The sequence below is a fragment of the Astatotilapia calliptera genome, chromosome 16 (assembly GCF_900246225.1).
Source record: "Astatotilapia calliptera chromosome 16, fAstCal1.2, whole genome shotgun sequence".
Classification (NCBI taxonomy): domain Eukaryota; kingdom Metazoa; phylum Chordata; class Actinopteri; order Cichliformes; family Cichlidae; genus Astatotilapia; species Astatotilapia calliptera.
This window is the reverse complement of record NC_039317.1, coordinates 5,915,550-5,943,453: the sequence shown is the minus strand read 5'-3', so window position 1 is coordinate 5,943,453 and position 27,904 is coordinate 5,915,550. Positions and strand designations below refer to the sequence as shown.

At 42.7% G+C, this 27,904-nt stretch overlaps 2 protein-coding genes across 3 annotated transcripts in view; one reads left to right on the top strand and one right to left on the bottom strand.

Annotated features, from left to right (window-relative positions):
- The window catches only part of LOC113007434 (syncytin-A-like), a 445,664-nt gene that overhangs the window by 399,094 nt on the left and 18,666 nt on the right, over positions 1-27,904 (bottom strand). The window lies entirely within an intron of this gene.
- Positions 11,611-13,112, top strand: LOC113007436 (olfactory receptor 11A1-like). The gene has a single exon (XM_026144004.1). The coding sequence runs from the start codon at positions 11,611-11,613 to the stop codon at positions 12,535-12,537; it is 927 nt and encodes a 308-aa protein (XP_025999789.1). The 3' UTR covers positions 12,538-13,112.

Here is a 27,904-nt window from a genome sequence, read left to right as displayed (position 1 = left end):
TTTTAACTTGAGTATGAACTTATGCAAAAAGTAGCAAGATATTTAAAAAACAGTTTTATTGATTAAAAAACACACAATATCGGATTCATATTGGTATTGGCCGATATCCAAATTTATGATAACGGTATCGGTATCGGACATAAAAAAGTGGTATCGTGCCATCTCTAATAAATACACACACCAGGTAATTAGGAAATGGCAGACTGGCGGGGACACAGCTGGAACTAATGGACATAATGACACAAACCTACAAAGTAAAACAGGAAACACACAGACTGTTTTACACAACCAACTGGGGACACAAACAGAACACAGAGGAGAGACACAGGTAGGGATGATAGAAACACACAACTCAAACCCTAAGAACAAATACAAAATCAGAATAAACTAGAAAAATGATAATAATAAACTTAAAGCGCTCGGTCACCGACCCAGGACCATGACAGATTACTTACCTGCGGTTTAGAGGGTCAAGCTGAAATTGAAGCAGCCATTGAAAGACGGGAAGAGAGAAAGCTGGCAGCTTGGTCAGCACTAGTGGCCTCTATAATATATGCGAATACATGCGGGTCGGAATCCCCACCTCCCAGCACACCCATAAATAAACAAATAGCCAATTACAGAAACATGATCAACACAATTGCACACAAACAGAAGCATCGTGGGTCCCTCGTGGGTTTCTTGGCGTCCTATGCCCTGGTCCAACCTCCTATGCCCAGGTGATTAATTTAAGAGGGGTTGTCTAAGGAGATTGACAATAAAAGCGTCTGGACTTGTTTTTCATTCATTTTCATTCATTCATTTATTTATTCATTTTCAGGCACAACAAATACCTATATTGAACATAAAATACACAAAACAAAAAACAAAACTTGCCTGAAAAAGGAGTGGGACGAAGAAAACTTATTAAATCCCACCCCTATACTCACTCATCAACAAAAAAAACCAATAAACTTCCCGCAGCTACGCCCATCATTGCATACAGACCCATCAACAGCCCCGGGCAGATACAAGCATCTAAGCGGCAGCTCGCAACCAACAATTAGAGCCTTCATAACTGAATACAGAATATATAAATTATAAATTGCATTACCACAGGTAACAGGCAGTAATAACTACAAGTAACAGACACACATACATATACATACATATATATCTACACACACAAGTACATATATGTACATACATACGCACACTTTATTTTTTATTTTTTATTTTGGAATCCATACCAGCAATGGTAAGAGGACAGACATTACAGAGCACACTAAAACCCATCATTGAGTATACTGTGACCAGACCAACTGTTTGTAGAGAAATTTAAATTTATGAATATTTTTGCATTGTTTCAATTGTAAACTCAGACTGTTCCAGATTTTCACACCACATACAGACACACAAAAGCCTTTACGGGTTGTTCGAGTTCTGGGTAATTTGAATTCTCCAAAGCCTCTCACATTATAAACCTTTTCTTGAATTTCAAATCTAGTTTGTAAATTTGCCGGTAAAAGTTTAGTAAAAGCTTTATACAAAATTATGGATGTATTGTAATTAACCAGATCCTGGAATTTAAGTAACTTTGCCTGAAGAAAGAATTTGTGAGTATGATCTAGATAACCAGCCTTGTGAATAATACGCAGTGCTCGTTTCTGTACTGCGACTAATGGATTAGTTGTATTTTTATATGTATTTCCCCACACTTCCACACAATATGTAAGATATGGAAGAACCAGGGTACAGTACAGAGTACGAAGTGCATCTTTATCAAGGAATTGTTTCACTTTGTTCAAAACTGCGAGGCTTCTGGAAATTTTGGTTTTTATGTGTCTGACGTGGGGTTTCCATGAAATATTGTTATCAATTATAACTCCGAAAAATTTGTTTTCACTCACATTATCAGTTGGTACACCTTCAATGATAATTGGTAATTCTATATTATATTTTAAATTACCAAAAAACATTGCTTTAGTTTTATTTATATTTAATGATAATTTATTTATGTCCATCCATTTTTTTATTAATTTTAGCTCCCTGTTTACAGTCATTACAAGATCAGTATAATCATCGCTACTGAAAAATATGTTGGTGTCATCTGCGAACAGTATGAGTTTAAGTACTTGAGAAACATCAAAAATATCATTTATGTATACATTGAAAAGTTTTGGTCCCAACACTGACCCTTGGGGAACACCACATGTAATACCAAGTTTCTCTGAATGGTAATGCCCTATGCTAACATATTGTTCCCGACCTGTTAGGTAACTTTTTAACCAGTTACCAGCTTTCCCTCGAATACCATATCTTTCCAATTTATCCAGTAAAATTGAGTGATTGATTGTGTCGAAGGCCTTTTTGAGGTCAACAAAAATACCAACTGTTTGAGTTGCTTGGAGACGTTTCACCTCTCATCCGAGAAGCTTCCTCAGTTCTAAGGGTCAAATGGGGGAGAGTCCCAGATTTAAACCTAGTGGGACCCCCTGATGATCCTCTACCTAATCACATGAGCCAAGGTGTGAAAGCGGGTGTGAGTCCCAATCAGCCAGGGTTTCGGGTGAGCTTATTGTGAAACCTGGCCCCACCCTATCATGTGATTTCCTGAGGTCAGATGGCCCAGGATGTGAGTGGGCATTAAGGCGTATGGGAAGGGTTCTCAAAACTGGATTATAGATGGCAGACAGTTGATGTCGTAAACCACCGCCAAAGATGGTCACTCACAATGGACATAAATGGCTTCTTTCACTCCTCTTTCAAACCATCTGTCCTCTCTGTTCAAAATGTTGGCATCCTCGAAAGAGTGACTTTTGTCCTCCAGATGCAGATGAACTGCTGAGTCTTGTCCCATGGAGGTGGCTCTTCTATATTGTGCCATGCGCTTGTGAAGTGGCTGTTTGGTCTCTCCAATGTAGAGGTCTGAGCATTCCTCGCTGCACTGTACAGCATACACCACATTGTTAAGTTTGTGTTTTGGAGTTTTGTCTTTGGGATGAACCAGTTTCTGTCTGAGTGTGTTGCTTGGTCTGAAATGCACTGGGATGTCGTGCTTGGCGAAAACTCTCCTGAGTTTCTCTGATACACCGGCTACATAGAGGATGACAATGTTGTTGCGTCTGTCTTTCTTAGCCTCCCTCACTAGTGTCTGGTCTTCTTTTCTGTACATCTTTGCTAACTTTATAAACACCTAATTAGGATAACCGCATGTTTTAAGTGCTTCCTTTACATGTGTGTGTTCCTTCTTTTTCCCTTCAGGCTTAGAGGGAACATTTTCTGCCCGGTGGTGTAGGGTCCTAATTACTCCAAGTTTGTGTTCCAGAGGGTGATGGGAGTCAAAGAGGAGGTACTGGTCCGTGTGTGTGGGCTTCCGGTAAACTTCAATGTTGAGGTTGCCATTCTCTTCAATGTGCACAGTGCAGTCCAGGAAGGGCAAACAGTCATCCTTTGTGTCTTCCCTGGTGAACTTGATGTTTTTGTCCACGGCGTTCATGTGCGCAGTGAAGGATTCCACTTCTTGTGTTTTGATTTTGATCCAGGTGTCATCTACATACTGTATGTGGCATGCGATCGCGTCATTGACAAAATGTGTGGAACAAGGAGTGGACCCTCAGTGAAAATTCACTCATGCGCCTTTTTGTCGCGTCGGTTGTCACCTGCTAAGAGAAATTATGACATGGGCGACCGGGAACTGCTCGCAGTGAAGCTGGCACTCGAGGAGCGATGTCATCTGCGCCCTTTCATGGTCTGCCTCTGAAAATGCGTAACTGCTCATTAACCACATTTTTAAATTACATGGCATTTTAGCGGAAACCGTTCCAGATAGGGGTCCACAGTTAGCAGCCCAGGCCTGGAACACGTTTTGCTCTGCCCTGGGAGCCAAACCGTATCTTAGTTCAGGTTATCACCCCCAGACAAACAGTCAGACTGAATGGCTGAACCAAGAACTGGAGACAGTGCTCCGCTGCTTCGCCTCACACAATCCGGCCTCCTGACATCCGCCGCCACTAACCTGTCGCCCTTCGAAGTGGCTTAAGATTATCAACCTCCCATGTTTCCTGAGAAGCACGTGGAGCTGACTGTGCTCGGAGGAACGCATGTGGGTTCCTCATTTGTTTATTCTTGATCCGTCCCTGATTTCTGATTTTCTTAAGTCTCATCATGGGTCAGAGGTGGATCGGTTCACAGTTCATCCACTACTCTACTCCTGCCTGCCACCCGCTCCACGCTTTGTTTTCGGCTGAACCAAAGTAAGACTGTTTGCATTACACCTGTTGCACTCTGGAACAATGAGTGGGTCACCACCTAACACCTTTTCCATCATTGCAGTGGCTGCAAGGTTTCTTTCCAAGACTCACTCATGGACCCCACTTCCCCGTGAACTCAGTGCCAACTCTGAATCCCACTGGTAGTAGGACAGTTAAGCTAGTCTCAGGCTTCCCTTTTTGTATGACTTTAAAGTGACAGAATTGAAGCTTTTGCCTGTTCTGAGTCCATTTTCCCATGTTTAGCTGCTCAGCTGTGACAGCATGATCTGACTAGGGATGGGTATCATTTAGGTAGGGTATCATTTAGGTTTTATCTGATACCAGTGCCAAACTGGTACTTTTGAAACGGTGCCAGTGCTTAAACGGTGCTTGAACCAGTGCTTAAAGAGTGGAGAACACAAACTTTGTCCAAAAACCTCTCATATTTAGCTGTTTTTTTGTAAAAAAGATAACAGTGTTAGCCTTTTCTGCGGCTATAGGGCATATATGGTATCACTCTTGGCTGGAAGCAGTGCTTAAACAATGGGAAAAACACAAACTTTGTCCAAAAACATCTCATGTTTAGCTGTTTCCCACTTGTTCTTTGGTCATCTTATCCTTCTTGTCCAGGGTGAAGGGAGTATCTGCCATCAAACAAGAAGACAGCCTCATGTAACTGCGATGGTGTTTGCTAGTTCACCTTACGTGCATTAATTTAATAATGTGGTTAGCCTACTCAACGTAAATTACACATGAACAACATTAAGCTACTCACCCAGAGAAGAACGGGACATCATCATCCATCATCATTTCTGCTACACTGGCTAGGGGCCAGAACTCTGCTCTTCGGGTTCTTGGGAGATGTTGCTAACTCCAGGTCCGATAACAGGCACCACACCCGCAGTAGATGTACTCGATGTGAGGTCTTGCAGTAAGCTATCAAATACGGTGCATTTCTCGGCTTTTAAAAAAACGCTATGCGTCGCCAGGTTCATCGTCAGATTCGAGGTGTTACCTCCTTTGCACAGTATCACCTTAACCGCCTACGACCTGGCGTCCACATATGTGGACATCACATTTTGGGTTATTTAGACCAAAATACTCAATTTTGCTCTACAAGGGCCTGATATCCACTTACGGGGACATTATACTGCTACTGTTCTATCGAAATTTTAAATGAATATCCTCATACGTGGCTCTTATTATTCTTAGAAACAAAAATTAGGTGAAAAAAAACAAAAAAACCCTGGTAATTCTTTGTTTTTACATCAGGTCACATTCAACCCAAATATCAAATGCATGCTGTGGAAGATTTAGGGTCTTAGGAGGAGTTTGCATCTTTTGCTGTGAAGTACAGCCAGACTTTTGACCGCTTCGCCTTGGGCATTTTTAATGTGTAGCTCTGCTCTAAAAGAACGTACGTACCTGGGCCCGCCTACTATCCTTGGAAAGGTAAAATGATCGACTAGAATCCAAAGTGTATGACGTCTTAGGAAAAAAAAAGCACAGAAATAAAGCACCAAAATGTGTGCTGCTTTTCGGTCTGGTTACTACCGTTTATGTCAGAACCGGTGGCGTCATGGCACCAGATACCGGTACCCATCCCTAGATCTGACCAGTCATGAACTCAGCGGATCTCACCCGGGCTGCTCTCACCAAGCAGGGTGTCATTCTGGGCTCGCATGAACAAAACCTGCAGATTCTCCTGGCCCAAGTCAAAGCACTCACTGACGGGCAAGCCGAATTAAAAATGACTATCTAAGCACTGTGATCTGGCAAGGATACTGAGTCCGAACCAGATCCTGGCACTTCAGATCAAGCTCCAGCACTGTCGCCCCTTCCACCTGCTGTGTCTTTTTTTTTTTTTTTTTTTGCCTGTCCCGTTCGGCTCTTTTGCCATCAGAATTATTGTCTAAAGGCAAAGAAAGATGCCCAATGGAATTACTTTACCAAATTGACCATCCCAGCCTTTCCGTAATGGTCCATTTGATTCACCTTTTATTGTTTATTTTATTTTCACTTGCTGAATACGGGACAGACTTGACTGGGGGAAAGAAGGGGAGAAAGAAAGAGGGAAAGAGAAACAGCTGAGAAGAGGGACAGGGGAGAAGGGCAAAAGACAAAAACCAACAGAACGGGCAGAAAAAAAAAGAGAAAAAAAATGCATATATTGATCACCTGGATCACCTGTTGAGAAAGAAAAAGAAAACAAGCAGAAGAGAACAAGAGTAATAGAATAAACAACATCACAATGATAAATGGGAATATGACAGTAAATACTAAATATTAAACATTATTGTTCAGCACATAAGATCAACAGAACACAGTGTGCTTTGAGGTAGGAGCCAAAAAGGGTGTAGTTTGTGGGTGTGATCACCCGTGTGTACACCTGTGAGCATGGAAGCGCTTGTTTTTTTTTAAAGGTTCCATCATGTAATGATCTGCTAGAGGGTGTGGGGGGGCCACAGCCCTGTCCTCCAGGGCATGAAGCAGGTATGGAGGAGATCAAACCTCCAGACATCCAGAGGCCCCCAGAACACAAGAGACCAAGGAAGACCAACAGAGCGGCAGCTGCGCCACTGTCCCAGAAAGAGCTGAGGAGAGTCCCAGATGAGGGCTCACTCAGCAGCCGCGGAGCAGAAGCCAGGGGGATTTGCAGTGACGTGTCCGTGAGCTCCGCCGGCAGCCAGCTGTGCCAGAGTGACCGAGCCCCAGGCTGAGAGGCCGGGGGCACCCCACCTCCGAAGTGGCCCAAGTGAGCCCCAGGCTCCAGGCCCCGATGAGCGGCCGCCAAGGAGTGAGCCGGTGTGTACCTGGACGCCCATCCCAAGACACAAAGAACCACCAATGCACCGATGTCTGAAGGAGTCCGCCACTGGCAGGGGAAGTTGTGGTGGGGGGAGATAGGCCTCCAAACCTTGGAGGGCCTGAGATGTCCCTAGAGAGGTGGCATCTGATACCCAACCTGACATATAAATGGTAAAAATGGTAAATGGCCTGCATTTGTATAGCGCTTTTTCTAGTCCCTAAAGACCCCAAAGCGCTTCACACTACATTCAGTCATTCACCCAATCACACACTGGCGATGGCAAGCTACATTGTAGCCACAGCTGCCCTGGGCGCACTGACAGAGGCAAGGCTGCCAGACACTGGCGCCACCGGGCCCTCTGACCACCACCAGTAGGCAAACATGTGGTTGGTATCTTGCCCAAGGATATTTGGCATGCAGCCAGGAGGCCGCCTGGGATCGAACCACCGACCTTCTGACTAGTGGCTGACCTGCTCTGCCACCTGAGCTACAGTCACCCCATATAGACACAGACATACAGGCACACACAGATACAAACATCCATTCCCACCCTCATACTCTCATATGCACTTACTCCACACTCAACCAACGTGGAGATAGACATAAAGAGACGCTGTACACACGATCACACTCCCCAAGCGTACTCTACGGACCGGGTCTAGGTACCCTTGCCCCTGGAGGGGGGAACTGCACCCAGACCCAGGTGGTGTTACCCTTTTCCCTGCGGTGGGGAGAGGCAGACCGCCCGACTCCACAGCAGCAGGGAGGCCCCACACTCCAGACCGCAGTCGGACGGCCAACTCCTCCTGCTAGCCCCCCCGCTCCAGCAGGCCGCAGAGAATGGGGGTGAGAGAAGACTCAAAACCTCCCTCTACCTGCTCGTTGTAGTGTTGATGCATGTGTGTTCTAAGGTGCATTTAAAACCCAGGAGGACATGGAGCTACCTGCCAGAGAGCAGCAGGTAAGCGCATAGTCCCTCCTGCTAGCCCTCAATGTCTACGTGTATTTAAAATTGAGAGGTGGGCAACGACGCCAGGGGTGAGGTGTACACCCTGATGGTAATTTGGATTCCGTGTATCGTGCCCACCGCCAAGATCCTATATGTATGTGTAATGAGAGTGTGAGTAATGTGAATGTCTAAGTTGTGGGATAAAATTGAGGCAGAGGCAGCCAGAAGGGGACAGAGGGGGGAGGGGGGGGGGGTAGCCTCCTCTGCACCCTGGTGACATACCCCTGCTCCAAGGCCCTGCATGTGTGGGTGGTTGTGGTGGAGCGGGAGCAGGAAGAGGGAGGCAGCTGGAGATGGGGAGGGAAGGAAGGGAGGGGCAAGTGACCCCTCCCTGGGGCCAGCTCCCCCGCTGACCCCAGTAGGCACCCCCATACTCCACGACATGCCAGGGAAAGGGGGCCCAGGCCCATCCAGACCGGGGCCCAGTGCAGCGGCACCTCCCGGCCCCACACAGCCCGGGACAGTCCACCCAACCCCACCACGGAGAAAACTACACCCACCCCACCATCCACTCATCTTCCAGACTACATAAGACAATAAACACCCAGGCTGAGATCTTCCTCCACCTCTCCTGTATCTCCCTCTCCTGCAGAGGGAGCTCCTGAAGAGAGGAAATCTCCTGCAAGATGTGACAATCTCCCCCACCAGTTGAAGAGCCCCCCAGGTGGCTCGACGCACCGGCGGCACCCTGCGCCAGGGCTGGGCCCCCATGCACCCACCCGCCCACAACCCCGGCAACACACCAACCAGGACCCAAGCCCCCGAGGTCCGGCCAGGGCCCCAGCCCAGAGACGGAGCGCCCCAGAACCTCACGCCCATCCCAGACCCACCCAGTAACCCACGTCCGTCAGCACAGACCCTCCCCTAGCCCTGCTGCACGTAGCCACGAGGAAACAGTCACCTGAGAGCCAACAGAGCCCCTAACCGGACATGATTGCTACCCCGGGTTGAGCCCCCCAAGGAAGAAGAGAAGAAGAAAGGAAGAAGAGCCCCCCACCTGCTGTGTCTGAGGGACTAGTCTTGCTGGTTTTTTGTGACGAGATCTCCCTGGAGTGTTAACCTTATCCGGGTAATCCGGGGAGTTGCAGGGGTTTTTGCTTCAGGCTGAGTTGGCTTCTGGGTGCTCGTCCCACACGTTTTATCCCTGGTTTCCCTGCACCTCCTCCTGAAGCACATGGGGAGTTCTGACCATCAACCCCAAAACGGGTGCAAATATCCATACCTAACTCAGTGAAATGAATGTCTAAATCTCAAACGTGCGTATTGTGGGGTGGAAGATCAGAATGCTACTATTAACCAATCTCCTAGCTTGCTCGCCTTTTTTTTTGTAACCTGAACGTATGTCCCTCCAGCCTATAACAGGTAATCTAAACTGCTGGCCCCAAGTATAATATCTACAATATCTTAATCTAGGGCTTATACACTCAACAAAAATATAAACGCAACACCTTTGTTACTGCTCCCATTCCCCATGGGATGGACGTAGAGACCTAAAATTCATTCCAGATACACAATATAACCATCCCTCCCAAACAGTGGTCACAAATCAGTCAAAATGTGTGGTAGTGGGCACATCTGCTATATTGAGATAATCCATCCCACCTCACAGGTGTGCCACATCAGGATGCTGATCTGACATCATGAGTAGTGCACAGGTGTACCTCAGACTGCCCACAACAAAAGGCCACCCTGGAATGTGCAGTTTTTTGTGCTATTGGGGGTCTGGGGACCCAGAACCGGTCAGTATCTGGTGTGACCACCATTTGCCTCATGCAGTGCAACACATCGTCGCATGGAGTCTATCAGATTGTCAATTGTGGCCTGTGGAATGTTGGTCCACTCGACTTCAATGGCTGTGCGAGGTTGTTGGATATTCGTGGGAACTGGTACACGCTGTCGTATACGCCGGTCAAGCACATCCCGAACATGCTCAATGGGTGACATGTCCGGTGAGTATGCTGGCCATGCAAGAACTGGGACATTCTCAGCTGCCATCTGCCCTGAACAACGTGAACCATGATTCATCCGTGAAGCGCACACCTCTCCAACGTGCCAGACGCCATCGAATGTGAGCATTTGCCCACACAAGTCTGTTACGGCGACGAGCTGGAGTCAGGTCAAGACCCCGATGAGGACGACGGGCATGCAGTTGAGCGTCCCTGAGACGGTTTCTGACAGTTTGTGCAGAAATTGTTTGGTTGTGCAAACCAATTGTTCCAGCAGCTGTCTGGGTGGCTGGTCTCAGACGATCTTGGAGGTGAACCTGCTGGATGTGGAGGTCCTGGGCTGGTGTGGTTACACGAGGTCTGCGGTTGTGAGGCCGGTTGGATGTGCTGCCATATTCTCTGAAACGCCTGTGGAGACGGCTTATGGTTGAGAAATGAACATTCAATGCACGGGCGACAGATCTGGTTGACATTCCTGCTGTCAGCATGCCAATTGCACGCTCCCTCATTGCTTGTGGCATCTGTGGCATTTTGCTGTGAGACAAAAGTGCACATTCCAGGGTGGCCTTTTGTTGTGGGCAGTCTGAGGTACACCTGTGCACTACTCATGATGTCAGATCAGCATCCTGATGTGGCACACCTGTGAGGTGGGATGGATTATCTCAATATAGCAGATGTGCCCACTACCACACATTTTGACTGATTTGTGACCACTGTTTGGGAGGGATGGTTATATTGTGTATCTGGAATGAATTTTAGGTCTCTACGTCCATCCCATGGGGAATGGGAGCAGTAACAAAGGTGTTGCGTTTATATTTTTGTTGAGTGTATATCAAAAATCTTAGATCTACGGCCTTCCAGTTCAGAATTAGCACAGGTTCACTCAGATTCACGCTCACTGATCTACTAGGTTTGGGAAGGAGATTAGCAGTGGCAGACTCTGTAAGAGTAAAGAAGACCTCCAACCCACACAACACACTGTACCATAGATATGTAAAGATCTACTGTATGTAAATATCCACAATGCGCAACTATATTTAAAAAAAGTTATTTAATTCTGGCCTTGCTTGTTCTGCTTCCCTTGCTTTATTTATTATTTAAAACTACAAAACATACAGATCTTATTATGGAATAAAATTTGAAAAACAAAATTGGAAATAAGTTATTTGACTCAATTTTGTGAAAAGAAATCTTTTGTTAACCATCCGTGTGACTACTTGTCTCATATCTTTGTATATTGTTATATAATATTTTCATCATAATTATGTTCTCAAGAATATAAGATTGGATGAAGAGTTGAATGTTACTGGTATAATATTTTTTATTATCTTACCAAAATTTGCAGAAACACTAACAAATCCCAGAGATTTAAGCCTACAGTGTTTGATTAACATGTTTGCACGACAGCAGTAAAGTTTTCTTAATAAGATCCACAGAGATTAAAAACACTCATAAGACCATTCAACTGATCGCAACCATTCACAGATGTGGACTGAGATAGAGGACTTTCTGGTATCTCATACGTATAAAATTGATATAGTCTTCTCTTGATTTCTCAGTCTGTTTATACAGTCTGTCATATTGCTTGTGGATTTAAATTGTTTGAATATAGCAATGGATGATGAATTAAATATAACACATATAACCATTGATGGTTATGTTGATCTTAAGAGATTCGGATATCTATATTTTTTAATTATGGTTGCACTTTATGTTTTAATAATTATAAGTAATTCAGTGATTGTCTTCCTAATCTGCATTCATCACAATCTCCATGAACCCATGTACATTTTTATTGCAGCTTTGTCAGTGAACTCTGTTCTCCTGAGCACTGTGACCTACCCAAAACTCTTTGTTGATGTGTTATCTGAAAAACAGATTATTTCTATTTCAGCATGTCGATTTCAGCACTTCATGTGTTACTCAATAGCTGGTTCTGATTTCTTACTGTTATCAGCAATGGCATTTGACAGATATGTGTCTATATGTAAGCCTTTAAAGTATCCAGTCATCATGAGACAAACAACCATCAATACTTTGCTATTCTTATCTTGGTTTGTGCCTGGTCTTCAAATTGCAGTGTTGCATACATTAGTTCTTAATAATAAACTATGTAATTTCACTTTGAAAGGAATCCTTTGCAATAATTCATTGTGGAAACTTTACTGTGAGAGCCCACGAGCAACATTAATTTATGGTTTAGTTGTGATGCTAAGTGTTGTTATTTTTCCTGTGTTTTTCATACTTTTCACCTATGCAAAGATTTTTCTAATAACCTACAGAAGCAGTAGAGCTATCCAGAAAAAGGCAGCAGAGACCTGCTTACCTCACCTGTTTGTTTTAAGCATTTTTACTACTTTGTGTGCATATGATGTCATTATAGGTCGATTAGAACTAGATTTTCCAAAAACTGCACAATTAATAATGACTTTGCAAGTGATTTTTTATAACCCTCTCTTAAATCCGTTTATATATGGTCTGAAAATGAAAGAAATCTCTAAACACCTAAAAAGGTTGTTTTGTCATGTCAGGTGTAGCTAAGTTATAATAATTTCTCATGTCATTGTGAGACAGTAAAAAGTGACTTTTCTATTTTTCCATCTTGTATTCTATCAAAATTTGGTAGTACTCTTCTGCTAACAGTGATTTTAATTACAGTAGTTTCCTAATGCCTCAGTGTAAAGATGATGTAGAGAGACTTATAAAAAAAACTGTTGGGGTGAGGATTACTAGCGTTTAAATTCTTTTTAGCAACAATTAAAATGTTTTTTTTTATGTCTGATCAAAATTTTACTGATTTACAACAGGGTTCGGGAGCAGGAGTGAGGGTACAGACATATTCAGCATCATTATAAACTGCAATAACAATGCAACTTTGACAACAAAGCAAAGAAGAATAGAAGAAAAAAAACAGAGGAAGAACAAATAATAATACGTACACAAAGTTACAATAAGTTATTGCCTCTGCCAACACATAATGTTGGATGGGAAGATTTTCCAGGCTTTGACAGATGTGGGTCGAGCCTTATTAAATCTTGCAATGGTATGTTTGAAATTAACGATACAGCGAAGACATTGTATCCAGAATGATTTCATACAAATGTCAGGACTGAACCAGTGCTTTGTAATTGTCTTTTTTACGGATGTGAATCCAGCAAACAGCATTTTGCATTGGATTTGTTTGAATAAGATGTCAGAGGTATCATTAAGGAGGCAAAGACCAGGATTAGAAAACTTAAATCTGATGTACTTAAAAAACTTTAGTACATCAGATAACACAAAGTTTACATAGACCCAAAAGTCAGATATACCTGGACTGTTCCGAAGTATGTGTAGAAATGTGGCTGGTGATGAATTGTTGCATATGTGACAGTAATATGTAGCCTGTAGTTTCATCTGAAAACTCTTACAGGGTGTAATAAATGTATTGTGGATGGTTTTGAAATGAATTAGTTGATAAGCAAAGTTCTGTGGATCAGGGAAATTATTTTACTGCTATTGTTAAATAATCATCATCATTACCATTGCATTAATAATATAATTTACAGTATTGATATTGCATTCAGATGTTTAAACAGTGTGTGTGTCTTTCAGAAAGACTAAGTTGCAGGCTGACAGGAAGTTGCAGGCTTTGCAGAACTGAAACCGAAAGTAGTCTAAGTGGAGGTTATTTTGAGGATTACAAGTGAGGATGAGCCTCGGTTCTGGTAAAAGGTCAGAAGTGCAACGGGTGAATTGAGAGAGCATTTGAGGACAACATAGACACACACACACTTAGTTAAAGAGAATCATTTATAGGTGGAAGTTTAATCATGTTTTGCTTGGGGTTGCAAAAAGAGCAGTTTGTCGCAGAACTGCTGCTGAGGTGTCAAGATGACAAGCGAGCATCCGGCAGTGACAGGATGTACCTGCCATGAAGATAGAAGACAACGTTCTTTTAAACTGTGTTAAAAGTCATTGTGGTTTTGATTTGACGTATGTATATATTCTGTCTGTGACGTATGAAGGGGCGTCATTAATTCAAACCCTGATGCTATAAAAATCTGTGTATGCTTTGATTAAGTCGAAGATCAATCCCTGTCTGCGTACAGACTGGTCTTCCCACACGTGTATTCATTAAAATCAATTGTTTGACCAAGCTCTTCTGGACCAATGGTTGTTTGTACTCTCCTTCCTCAATATGTGAACCTTAACATTTGGGGGCTTCGTCCGGTGGTTGAGGAGGGAGAGAATTGGAGGTGTAGACGGTGAAATTTGGTGGTCCGTTGTGGTCAGACAGGCAGGCGTGACCCGGAAACCAAACTGAGGGGACAGGCGCCTTTATAAAAGAGGTAGGCACAGGCCTGTTGATTTTATCCGAAGTGTGCTGAATTGGATGATAAAATTAAATGTCTATTCAGTAAAAGTTGCCGGTAAATGTCTGCTTTGATTTTGATGAGAATCTCATGACAGTACTGAGGATTTAAAGCAGTTGGACTGCTGAAAATGATTGAATACGGTTGGACCGTAAAAAGCAGTTGGACTGCTGAAAATGATTGAATGCGGTTGGACTGCTTCAGTCTTACACTTTGTTGGGTGTTTTACTGTTGTTCCAAAGTATTATAAATTACTCAAGAACGCCAGTTGGACTGGTTAGAAGCGCATAGTCCGGAGTTTACGCTCCCTCCTTGTCGTGGACTCGCGACATTGACCTCTCGGCGAAGAGGGTTAGTTCAGTGTGGCTTAACTGTGGGGTACAGGGCATCCTGGAATAAGCTAGTGGTTGGACCACTTTACCGTTTGTAACAGTAATCTGCGCTTTTTTGGGCAGCAAAGGTTGGACCTTGGGAGTTGGACACTCTTAAGTTGAGTTAGGGATTTTAGAGATGAGGCCAGAAACTGTTGGACAGATACTGGTTAATTGATCACAAAAAAGTTGGACTTTTTTTTTTTTTTTTTTGCCTGTCCCGTTTGGCTCTTTTGCCATCAGAATTGTTGTCTAAAGGCAAAGAAAGATGCCCAACGGATTTACTTTACCAAATTGACCATCCCAGCCTTGCCGTAATGGTCCATTTGATTCACCTTTTATTGTTTATTTTATTTTCACTTACTGAATACGGGACAGACTTGACTGGGGGAAAGAAGGGGAGAAAGAAAGAGGGAAAGAGAAACAGCTGAGAAGAGGGACGGGGGAGAAGGGCAAAAGACAAAAACCAACAGAACGGGCAGAAAAAGAAAAAAAAAAGAAAAAAATGCATATATCAATCACCTGGATCACCTGCTGAGAAAGAAAAAAGAAAAGAAGCAGAAGAGAACAAGAGTAATAGAATAAACAACATCATAATGATAAATGGGAATATGACAGTAAATACTAAATATTAAACATTATTGTGCAGCACATAAGATCAACAGAACACAGTGTGCTTTGAGGTAGGAGCCAAAAAGGGTGTAGTTTGTGGGTGTGATCACCCGTGTGTACACCTGTGAGCATGGACGCGCTTGTTTTTTTTTTGTTTTTTTTTTTAAAAAAGGTTCCATCATGTAATGATCTGCTAGAGGGTGTGGGGGGGCCACAGCCCCGTCCTAAAGGGCATGAAGCAGGTATGGAGGAGATCAAAACTCCAGACATCCAGAGGCCCCCAGAACACAAGAGACCAAGGAAGACTAACAGAGGGGCAGCCGCGCCACTGTCCCAGAAAGAGCTGAGGAGAGTCCCAGATGAGGGCTCACTCAGCAGCCGCGGAGCAGAAGCCAGGGGGAGTTGCAGTGACGCACCCGTGAGCTCTGAAAAAAGTTGGACTTTATCGGTTGGACCGTTAACTTAAATTTGTCGAAATTGTTTAGCCGCTAAAGCTGAGAGATCTGACAGTGGTTGTAAATATAAGACATCTTTGTAATATAAAATAAGAGAGTTTGGTGTGAGAGGAGGCTGTGTGTCGAGTCAGTATTGCACTGACTGTCTGATGCTATTTTTAGACGGTGTGTGTGTGAGTGTGAAAATGCAAATTAGTAAGTAGTGAACTGTTTAAACCACAGTTGGTTTTACAAATACTGCTGCAAACATTGTTGAGTGTGTGTTTAAAATGCCATTTATGTTCATTAGAGGACTATAAATAAAGTTTTGAGTTGCCGTAGTGGATGTATAGTAATCGACTGAGTTAGAATGTAGATATATAAATATATTGAGTGCATTGTAGATACTTAAGACTAACATATTACTTCCAGTAGTAACCTCTCATCAGCAATAAATGCTGGTGTGTTTTATTTTTTCAATTTCTTGTGTGTGCTGTGAGAATTAATAAAGGTTTCAATCGTTTTTTGTTTGTTTTTTGACTTGCTCCTTCTGATTATGAAAGGCATGTCTAAAATACTCTTAGGAAAGCGTGTTTTGAGTATATTCCTCAACTCTGGTCACAGTTTAAGTGTGTGAATGCGGTGAGTAGAAGGTTTTGAATGATAAATAAAGGTGTGAGAGGTATTTTTTGGTGATGCAAAGTAGGATGTCTTAAAGTTTTATAGTGTTTTTAACTTAAGAGATGCATGAGTGATGTTATAAGAGTTTGAGTTTCTTTTTCTTTCAGTTCAAAAACACATAAGTACATACATTTGGTACACCCGCTTACTCTTTGACTTTATTAAAACAGACGGTGTATTTCAGTTTGAATTTCAGTAATTGTATGTTGATGTGGTAATTTAGTTTTATGTTAGGTGAAGGAGATGTCCATCTCTGCGTCTTGCAGGATTGAAAGTGAGCACGTTGAAGGCTGTGATGTGAATGCTGACAAATGCAAAGAATTTAGTATATTTAAAAGTGTGTGTGCGTGAAATAAGGGTGCATCGTTTTTAGATCAAGACTTAGTAAAACTAAACAGTTTGATTAGGTTGTAAAATAGGAAAGAGAAACTGAAAATAATCCTCTGAGTGCTGTGTGTGTCTAACAGGAAATGATGTGTGTGACAGGAACTTTGCATGCCCATAGAAGGAGAGACTGTGACGAGTGAGCACCCAGAGAGAGAAACAGATGAGTTTAACTCTAGGCAGATAAAGCGAATGGAGGTTTTGAGAAAAGAAATGAAAAGGATATTAATTGTATGTTTTAGTGTGTCAATACAGGTTACAGATAAATAAAGGTGGACTTCTCTCAACCTGGAATTTTGAGTACGGCGCCAAAACCAGTAGAGTAGCATAATTGGGAGAAAACAGGCCAGATTTTGGCTTAAAATCTTACAGCTTGACCTCGTGTAACAGGCTCATAAATCACATTGTTATAATTACACAAAATGTGTTCTAAACCCCCAAACTGCTCCTTTTATACCTGACTTTTAGGACCTCCAAGCCTGTAGTTGTGTTCATTATCAGTTAGAGCCCCTCCTCATTCTTTTCTTCTTCTTCTTTGGTGTAATGCTATAAATACAGTGTACCATTTTTGCCTCTCCCCTTTTTCTACAATTCCCCTGTGGGAGAGGTGGGTGTCATTTCTTTCCAACACCTTAAAAACACACATAATTCATATTTAGCCACCCTGATGTTTATGATTGCGATGTTAGTTCAGTTATTGTCATTATTAAGCCTGTTTTTGTAAGATGTGATAAGTGTGTAGTATGTGTGTATCATAAATGTGTTTCAGGCGCCATAAATGCTAGCATGAATATATACTCCTTGCTAGCTTGGGAGCTGTGGTGGGTTGAGCTAACCCTCTTCCCCACTGTTTGTATTTGGTCTAGGAGCTGGAGTGGGCAAATTATTTACTTGGAGGTCTTTCTTTCTTTTACCTTTTTTATCAGGTATGTCGGATTTCATGTTGTTGTTTTTGTTTTATCTTATGTCAAATATGTTACGTGTACACCAGTGCGCCCCAGGGCAGCTGTGGCTACAATGTAGCTTGCCATCGCCAGTGTGTGAATGTGTGTGTGAATAGGTGAATGACTGAATGTAGTGTGAAGCGCTTTGGGGTCCTTAGGGACTAGAAAAGCGCTATACAAATGCAGGCCATTTACCATTTACCATTTAAATGCATATTTTATTTTTAATGTAAAAATAAATGCCAGCCCCTTTTTCTACAATTCCCCTGTGGGAGAGGAGCTGGAGTGGGCAAATTATTTACTTGGAGGTCTGTCTTTCTTTTACCTTTTTTATCAGACACAACGCAGAATCACACCGGTTACACTTGGTGCCGTGACCCGTCACATCGCCAATCCGCGATCCACCCCTCCTCCTTCTGCTGCCGCTGTTTTCCCGCCTCCTCTCTGCAGCTGTGTCCCAGAATCCTGTGCCCTGCGCTTTGACTCACAGGTTTTTATATCGATTGTGTGATCGATGCCCCACAATTTGGCTTGCAGGCATCTCTGTCACGTGTGAACTTAAAGGGCAAATACGTAGGTGATAATTTCTGTCACTGTTTCATATTGTTGCTTCAAATTATAGAATAGAATAGAATAGAATAGAATACTTTTATTTGTCAATTTCTTCAAATGTACTTGCCATACAAAGGAATTGAAATTACGTTTCACACTTATACAGGCACGGATTGTAATTTATTTATTTTTTTCTATTGATATTGGCTTTTACAGCCTGTTTTAATTGAGAGGAGAAAACAACATTTTATTTTATTTTCTATGGTGTTTTGATTCCTTGATGGTTTTTTTTCTTCTCCCCACATTTCATTGTTTTGTGAAGTTTTGCATAATTGTGTGTGGGGGTTAGGCTCAGGTTTTTTTTTTGCTGTTAAACAGTGATATCTCACTTGGGCCAACATGTTAAGTGAGGAAACTGTGGATAGCGCTTTGCCTGATCTGTTCTCTGCGGGGAGTAATATGACCTTTGGTTTGGGGAGGGGTCATCAGATTGCTCCAAAGTGTTTTGGGAGGGGTAGGCCAGTAGTCCCGGGTATTGGTGCCCGCACTGTAGACCAGTCAGTGATGCACTCACCATTAACGCCAGCAGCTAGCTCCACACCAGCTGCTTGCGAACGCCAAACACACACCCAGGCTGTCACTAGTGACATGTTGAGCAGTTTGATCACTGACTTAGCAAAGCAAATTGGGGAAAATATCACATCCTCTCTTAACTCTATGCACCAGCCAGCCCCCACCCAGCCACAGTCTCCCCAGAATGTGTCCTCGAGCTGTAATGACCAGTCCCAGCTGAAGGTTGTTGTTCAGTCAGACACCAAAGCTCCACCATACTTCAAGGGTGACAACACAGATCTATTTCCCATCGGTGAATGGGAGGTGTTGAAAACAAGCAGTTCTTTGAATCTTTGGGCTGAAGGAGGGACAATACTCGGTGTATAAATGCTCAATCAACAATCATTTATTTGCATACAATTCAACAATAAGAGCATTAGAACGTCCGGACGGGAGAGATGCTACCAGAGGGTCAGGCACATGTCTCAAAATGGTGACGGGTTGCTCAGCTTTTTATAGTCTCTAGTGGCCCCCAGCTAGTCGTAAAAGCCAAAACATCACATTTTTTCTCTGTTACAGCGCCTAAGTTATGACCTCGGCAGTTGTTTCTCTGCTTTCTGTAAGGTGGGGGTGTGGAATGTGGTCTGTCTATCTCCCCTGTCTTTAGACACAGAGTCTCCTGCTTACAACCTTCTCTTCATGATTCAACAATTAAGCATGTCAAGAAAACAGTGTAACACATTCCCAGCAGATCAAGGATACAGAGTGATGCACCTTTATCTAATAAACTAATATGTGAATATGTTCTGTTAACTCAAAAGTATAATGAGAACTAAACTACATACAGATCACACACTCTATTTTAAAGGGTATAATATGATCTACAACAATATCATAATTCAACTATTTTGATTACATATATAAGGTAACATATAATAACAGAATAATATCACAATACCCTCTTTTGATCTCTCATTAAAGAGATCACTAATAACAAGCACTTCAGCGTTGCAAGGTCCAAGTTTTCTTGATCCTGAGGCCCTCTGTCCCCCTTTAACGGGTGGACCATATGGGGGATGACCTCTGTGTTCACGGAGTTCAGATGCAAGCAAAGTTAGATTTACAACCATAACAGCAGTTACAGATGACACTCCCATCACTCCCCATTTTCCCACAGCTTTATTTTGGTGCTCCAGTTTTCCACTCCCATTTTAATGCCCCCTTATACCTTTCAAATGTACTTAGACTAGAACCTCTGTCTAAGGAGCTTTTAACCTTTATTTTTATTGCTGCAGCTACCAGTGTCTTCCAGTTGGGTGATTCTCAGCTTCTTTCTTCGTCCTCCGGGGTTAGACCACCCTTTAGTCATTGCACAGTTCTGGGGATTATTGCGATTTCAAACAAGGATCTGTGTGTTTTGGGGTCACCGCCGTGTCCCCCTTTTTTGCCAAGAGCCTCTCGAACCTCGTTGGTCTGGTGTTCCTGGTTTTCGCCAACCCCTTCATGGTTATTGCTGTGTTTGTGGGATCCATCTTCTCCAGGAGCCCAAACGTCATGACACTTGACCCCAGTTGCTGTCTCGGCTGTCCCTACATCTGTCTCTGCTGTGAAGGGTCCTCACATCTCCATGTCCCCGTCTGGTGTCTGTTCCTTTCTCTGCAAGAGACAGAAAGCCAAAACACCTCTCTCCCTAGCCTTGATAATCTAATATTGTTATCCATTGTTGTTCTAATGATTCAAATTTGGTTTAAAATATTATGTTCAGGACCTATTCTAATCATAATCTATGTGTGTGTAAAAGAAATCAAAAATTAGTGAACCCTTTCTAAGTCTAACACATTATAAGCTTAAGTTTTACCATAGCTAAATTATTAAACACAGAAATAACGTCATAAGATGTTCATAAAACCATTGTTTGATGTTCGGACTCAACTTCCCCCTTTTTGACACACTCCCATGTGTCAATTCATTGGAGCTAGACAATTAAAAGAGAAGGTTAGTGACATCATATCTGGTAACTGGTCCATCCAGAGCTGTAACATTTTGAAATGTACATACAACAAGCCAAACCACACCTTGGTCACACCAAACCCTTTCTGCCCCGAAGATGTCCAACACCATCTTAGTCTGGACCAGGGTTGTAATAGTTTTGCAATTTTCATCAGTTTTTACCAATTCTTTGCTAGTTTAGTGTAGTTTTTATTTTCTGAAAATCCTTAGTTTCAATTTAGTTTTATTTGTGTTTTGCAAAAATTAAGTGTAACAAAATCCCAGTTCCATCATATCAGTCATGCTCTTCTGGTTATCCTTGGGTGTTGAGATTAATAACTATTAACTCTTGCCGCACCGAGTGGTCCTAATTTTGGTTAAATTTAATTGATAACCCTTTGAAGGCGATTGTTTCACACCTTTATTTAGATGTCCCAGTCCTGTTGTCTCGGGATACATCACGCTGCCTTATCTGGGGTTAGCTGTTTTCTGGGGATGCGGGTTGAGTGGGTGAGCTCTTCAAGGAGGGGGAGTGTGCTCCCCCTGATGAGGTCTTCTAGGTAAGCTAGGTTAACCTTCTTGTGTGGGCTTTTCAAGTGCACTTTAAGGTTAGTGGGACTTTTAGTTTTATAAATGTCCCTCATGACCCCCTGATGACCCAGTATTTCATTTTTGCACACTGTAGTACACATTTTAGTTTTTGCTTGTAGCTCGCATACTCTACTTGCCACTCCTCTAAGTCCTGATGTTTCTTAGAGAGGGCAACAGTACCTTTAAAATTATATCACACGTGTGGGGGTGTGGCCTTGCCAATTGTTTTGCCCACCTTTTCAAAATGGCTGGCGTGCCCACAAGCATATTTCATGGAAAAAGAAAGGTAAGCTTGATATTTACATTTAAAATGTTTTGTTAAACTCAGATTTTTATTTTATTCTTTTTGCAAGTACCCCTCCTCGGTGGCGAGAAACTGTTGGTGTGGTCAAGTGGGTGCTCTAGAAACAAACGCTCAGGACAGAACAGTTATCAGTCATGTACTTCCTACAAATTTTGCATATGTTTTATTCCATATTGATCCTCTGAGTGTAATGGTACATTTTAATTTGAATTTATCCAAACTAAACACAATATTTTCTTTATTTACTTTGCTCTTGTTCTTTTGCAGTACCACATCCTATCAAATGTCCCTGTCGATTATATTCTACATTTAATAACTTACTATTTCAAGTGAGAACCTAAATCACGTGGACCAATGTTTGTTATTGCATATCTCTATTCTGAATGTGGCCAGTCATTCATAGGTATTGTTCAATTTTGGCGATTTTCCTCTATAAAATTTAATTGACTTTTTACAGTGGCCTGCTGTGGTTAATAATAACATATTCCAGTCATGAGTGGTATCAAAAGTCTTCTCCACTGTAGCATTTGGCATTCCCAATAATATAACATGATACCTTAATCAAAACACAGCTAATATAGCACAGTTTTCTTAATGCAAACATCAGTAACTCAAAATCAGCAACCACAGTGTTAAGTCTGCAGTTCATACTTATGTGAAGCTAGAGTCTCCTCCTCCAGTCTCTCTTATCCTCCTGCTCCTGAAAAAACAAAACAAAACAAAGCGAAGCATCCACCCTTCTCTTGTCCGCTGGGTGAATTGTTTATTGGCATTTACTAATCCTAAAGTGGGTGCAGTCCTTGTCTCAGTATCAAGTCAGTCAAAGCTTTTAGTCGTCAGTCCATCACAGTCCATTCACATGCATACCTCCCTACACATTCATACCAGATGTTGCTGATAATGGAGTCTCACGCGCAACCTATTCGAGCATCCATCACCAGCAAGTTGACGTCATCATTTTAAAGGAAAACAATTCCTTGTTGTTTTTTGGGCCGGATTGACTCGGTGCAATCCTTTTAGACTCAGAACTTCTCAGTGTTCCCTATAAGTGAATTTCTCCCAAGCCAATTACAATCATGGAGAAGCACACTTTGCAACTGTTTTTGTAAGAATATTTCATAGCGCTTTAAATTTCAATCTTTCAGGCCTTGTTTAAAGAGCTGATTGTTAAATCATGAACTCACAAAATATCAACATATCACCACCGGTGGATCACACCTCTCAGATGTTTTTTCTCCAGTGCACTGTAACAAAAACGAAAACAGACATAACCAACAAAATACTACTAAAATAACACAAACTAGGGCCCGTTGCAGACATGTCCAAGCATAAAACTGTCCCTCTCTCGCTTACGAGAAAGAACACAAGCCAAAGCTCACTGATAAAATCAAGCTAGCGCTAAGCAAAACCAAACAATCAACCAGAAATTCACAGGAACATTTTGCTTCCTGCCGGGACAATATTGTGTGGGAATGAGAACCTCAGGTGCCGTAACACCTTTTGTTCCTCCTTGAATTAAAACTCAATCACAGAAAATGCCGTACTCCAACCTAAACTTACACTATTAATTCATCAATTTCACTCTGTGCCACTGTTCCTCATCAGGGCTGTGTGAAGCACAGCAAAGAATTCAGTCAAGGCCTTGAGCCATAAACAGACATCACGCACAGACATTGTTTTCATAACCAAACCGTTTTAGAGCTTATTCCTAAAATCTACATAAATGCCCTCTGGGTGACATATAACACATTCTAAGTTTTTAATGGTAATCAATGGCTCCTCATAAAAATTATGCATTGGGATGTTTGTGTGCAGCATTTTGCATATCAGCATAAGCAAAGCATTCTTCATTGCATCAGCGTGTATGTGTGTGTGCGTGTGGATCACTCTTTATTGCACAAGCGTGTGCATGTGTATGTGTGTGCATCACTTCTCAGTGAATCAACATTCCCGTGTGTGTGTGTGTGTGTGTGTGTGTGTGTCATTTCTCACTCACTCAACGAGTGCACGTGTTCATGTGTGTATTTCACTTCATTCTGAATCTGTGTGTTTGGAGACATGTGTGTGTGTGTGTGTGTGTGTGTGTGTGTGTGTGTGTGTGTGTGTGTGTGTGTGTGTGTGTGTGTGTGTTTCTCTTCATTCTGAGTCAGTGCATGTAGATGTGTGTGTGTGTGTGTGTGTGTGTGTTCATCACTTTCCTGTTCTGGTGTTCTGGGTAAACCACGGCCTGAAGCATGCCCTGGGGTCCTGCCCCCCTCCTTTTTCAGTTTGTTTGCGACCATTGCTGCTGCTGCTGCTGCTCAAAATTCAGTCCGTCCTGGTTCTGACCCCAATTGGGGCAGTCCTTTCTCCAGTGTCGATGTTCACCGCAGGTGAAACCTGCATCTTCTTCTGTGTTTTTGTCCATTCTGAGGTGCCTTCTGACCTCAGTTACTCCTCCTGTCTCGGTCACGCCCTTTTTCGCCACCCGATCATCCGTGTTGGTCCATCACTGTCCTGCACAGTGTGAATGCAAAGTTATCAAGGTCAGCATTCTTTCGCTCGGCCTTACTTTTCATTCGGGCTTGGCGGGCGTCTCGTCACAGCTCTGTCAGCTGACGCAGTCTGGGAATTTTCCCCCGTGTAGTGAAACGGGCCTTAGGTTTAGTGCTCTCCGTCTCGGCTGCATGAGATCACATTCCTGCAGGTCTGTTGACATTCTCAGGTCGTTGTTGTGGGTCCAGCTGTTGCAGCATTTGGTCAGTGTCACGTATGGGGGAGAGCAGGAGTCCAGTCAGCCTCGGCTTTCAGGGCCGGCAAAGCAGCCTGTAATTAAATATGTATAGAAAAACAAAAACAAAACAAAAACAAACAAAAAACAAAAACAAACGAACAGGAAAATGTTGTTGTGTTGGCTGTGTTATTCAGAGGGGAGACACACCGGGACCAGGCCCTGTGTCAGCCTTCTCTCCCCCTTTTTTTTGTTTTTTGTCTCCCGATATAATCAACTCCTAACCCACCAAGTTGACAGGACAACACCGGTATATGTTAAAATTCTTAAGATCATGTTTAAAAGCCCAAAAAGGAACTTTCTTTCATTCAGTAATCACTTTTATTAATCAATCAACAGAAAACATGTCACAATTTGAATCTTTTAACCACTAAATTTGTTGTGTCTTGCCTGGTTGGTTAGACCAGTGTTCCTTTTTTTTTTTTTAGTTAAATTGTTGTCCTGCAACCCAGAGGGTTTCTTTGTCAGTAATGTATAGACTTCATCATTTAAGTATGTTAATTTTTCTTTAACCTTGCTGGAAAATCTTCACGTGTTCATGAGTGTAAGCTGTTTCTTCATTGCGTGTATGTGCATTTGTATAAAAGCAGGTTAATTTTTTCTTTTCTCAAACTAGGCGTTACCTTAAAAGGAGCCTTTCCTTCAGATTTCTCTGCTTGTGTGTGTTTTTGTTTCACCTTTTTGTTGTGATGCTCCGGACGCCTTCCCAACCTCCACAAGTCCGTTGGCCCCAATTTTATGTGTTAAAGACTTCTCTTAATTTCTCCTCTAATTCTCTCCTCGCTGCTGTCTTTTTCACAGCTGCTGATTCGTGCTGGGTGTGGTTCCCATTACCTATAATTTTGCTTCGGCCGCTGTGCTTGTGGGGGCAGTTGGTCCAGGTCCGCAGCTTCCTGTATTAACACACTAAGAGATTTATTTAATTTCATTTTCATCACATGTTAAACAGATAAGCAGGCCACACGCCTACCTTGACAGCGTAAACTGTACGCCAGTCTCCCAACACATTCCTCTCTGTACTCCTCCATAATTCTCCACTGCACACCTCTTACTATCTCTCCTTTTTATTTTTATTACACCACAGAGTAATACACCCAATTATGCCCGTCTATCTCTATGTGGCTCCAAATTCCCTCTTTATTCTAATTTCACACTCGTCAGGGGACAGGCACACAACAATTTCAACCACTGAAACGAGGAATTCAACCTTTTTATATTTCTTTACTAATCTAGACTCAACGTTTGTTCGCAAAAATGTGTCTTGTTCTAGTCCGGAATAAATGAGAACCCGTGATTACACGGCCGTTCCAGTGTTATTTCCGTGGCTATGCGGGGGCCCTCACCTCCCCAAGTCACCACCTCGGCACCCGGACGCCGCCGGTCCTGGCCAAGCGTCCCCGGACAGGAGGGTCGCCACTCCTAGGGCAAAGTTCCACAGGTACACTAGGCATCAACCTTTGATCCTAAAATGTGTATTTGCTCTAATGTCCTCCTAATCAAACACATTAACCGTCACTGTCACTGTGTTCACGCTTCACACTCCACACAAAACACACTCAGAGCGCGCCTCAGTCACACTCTCCCTCAGTGCGCGCTTCACCCACAAGACAGCACCCAGAGCGCGCCTCGCAGCTTCACACACACTCTCACCCAGAGCGCGCTTTGACACTCACACACAACACTTTTCCTCAGCGGGAATTTTACACAGAAACCTCTGAGCTCAACTATTAGATCTTCTTAAAGCACACTGCACCATAGACCAAAATACCCTTTTCTCTGCGATTATGACCGCCACCACGGGGCAAAGTCGCATCATAAAAGTGATGCTTGCATCCCCGAAGTTATACCAGACATCATAAACCAGGTTTTGCTCTATGTACTTCTTTGGCAAGTAAAATTTTACTTTGTTTTATGACCGCAGCCCTTAAAAAAAAAAACTCGACTGACGCCACAAACCACCGTCAAACCTCTGTTCAATGTACTAAAATTAGCACCAACCACTACTGCACTTCACGGCCGCATATCACCGGAACACGCCGTATCATAAACCAAACCTACGGACGTGTTTCGCTCTCGCGTTGCCAGTGTTTAACCGCACCGTGAAGCCAGCATCTGCTTTTCCTTAAATCAACTTCTATTTCATAGCCGGCAAGAGCCAGGACGTAACCGACATCATAAACAAACTTCAAACCTCGACTTCAATGTACTGAACTAATGGCCGCGTCTTCAGAATAAATTCTAATGTATTATTGCTACAGAAGCCAGTATTAGACAAAATTAAATGTGGAAGGTAAAGTGGCTGCACTCTAGTCCAACGTAGTATGTTATTAGTATCTCGGTAGAGGCAGATTACTGCAATCTAGACCAACGTAGTATGTTATTAGTATCTCGGTAGAAGCAGATTACTGCAATCTAGACCAACGTAGTATGTTATTAGTATCTCGGTAGAAGCAGTTTATTTAACACCCTGGAATTCAGCCTCAACTTATGTTGTTAGTATCTTGCGCCAAAAACCAGACACCGACAAATTTACTGTGAAAATACATGTAACTCAGTGAACAGATTAATTTGGAAAGCCCAATATGCACATTTGGTATTTATAATACAACAGGCTGTGCTTACCTTTTTATTTTTGGACCGGTCCTCTGTTCACCTCGCCTCACGATCTCACCAAAGGTCAAATCTGCACCTCCTCAGCACACCAAAGATCCGGGTCACACGGCACCAAGTTGTTGAAAACACGCAGTTCTTTGAATCTTTGGGCTGAAGGAGGGACAATACTCGGTGTATAAATGCTCAATCAACAATCATTTATTTGCATACAATTCAACAATAAGAGCATTAGAACGTCCGGACGGGAGAGATGCTACCAGAGGGTCAGGCACATGTCTCAAAATGGTGACGGGTTGCTCAGCTTTTTATAGTCTCTAGTGGCCCCCAGCTAGTCGTAAAAGCCAAAACATCACATTTTTTCTCTGTTACAGCGCCTAAGTTATGACCTCGGCAGTTGTTTCTCTGCTTTCTGTAAGGTGGGGGTGTGGAATGTGGTCTGTCTATCTCCCCTGTCTTTAGACACAGAGTCTCCTGCTTACAACCTTCTCTTCATGATTCAACAATTAAGCATGTCAAGAAAACAGTGTAACACATTCCCAGCAGATCAAGGATACAGAGTGATGCACCTTTATCTAATAAACTAATATGTGAATATGTTCTGTTAACTCAAAAGTATAATGAGAACTAAACTACATACAGATCACACACTCTATTTTAAAGGGTATAATATGATCTACAACAATATCATAATTCAACTATTTTGATTACATCTATAAGGTAACATATAATAACAGAATAATATCACAGAGGACATGA

What these genes read in the sequence shown, in the direction of transcription:
- LOC113007436 (XM_026144004.1), top strand. Translation starts at nt 11,611, where the DNA reads ATGGATGATGAATTAAATATAACACATATAACCATTGATGGTTATGTT.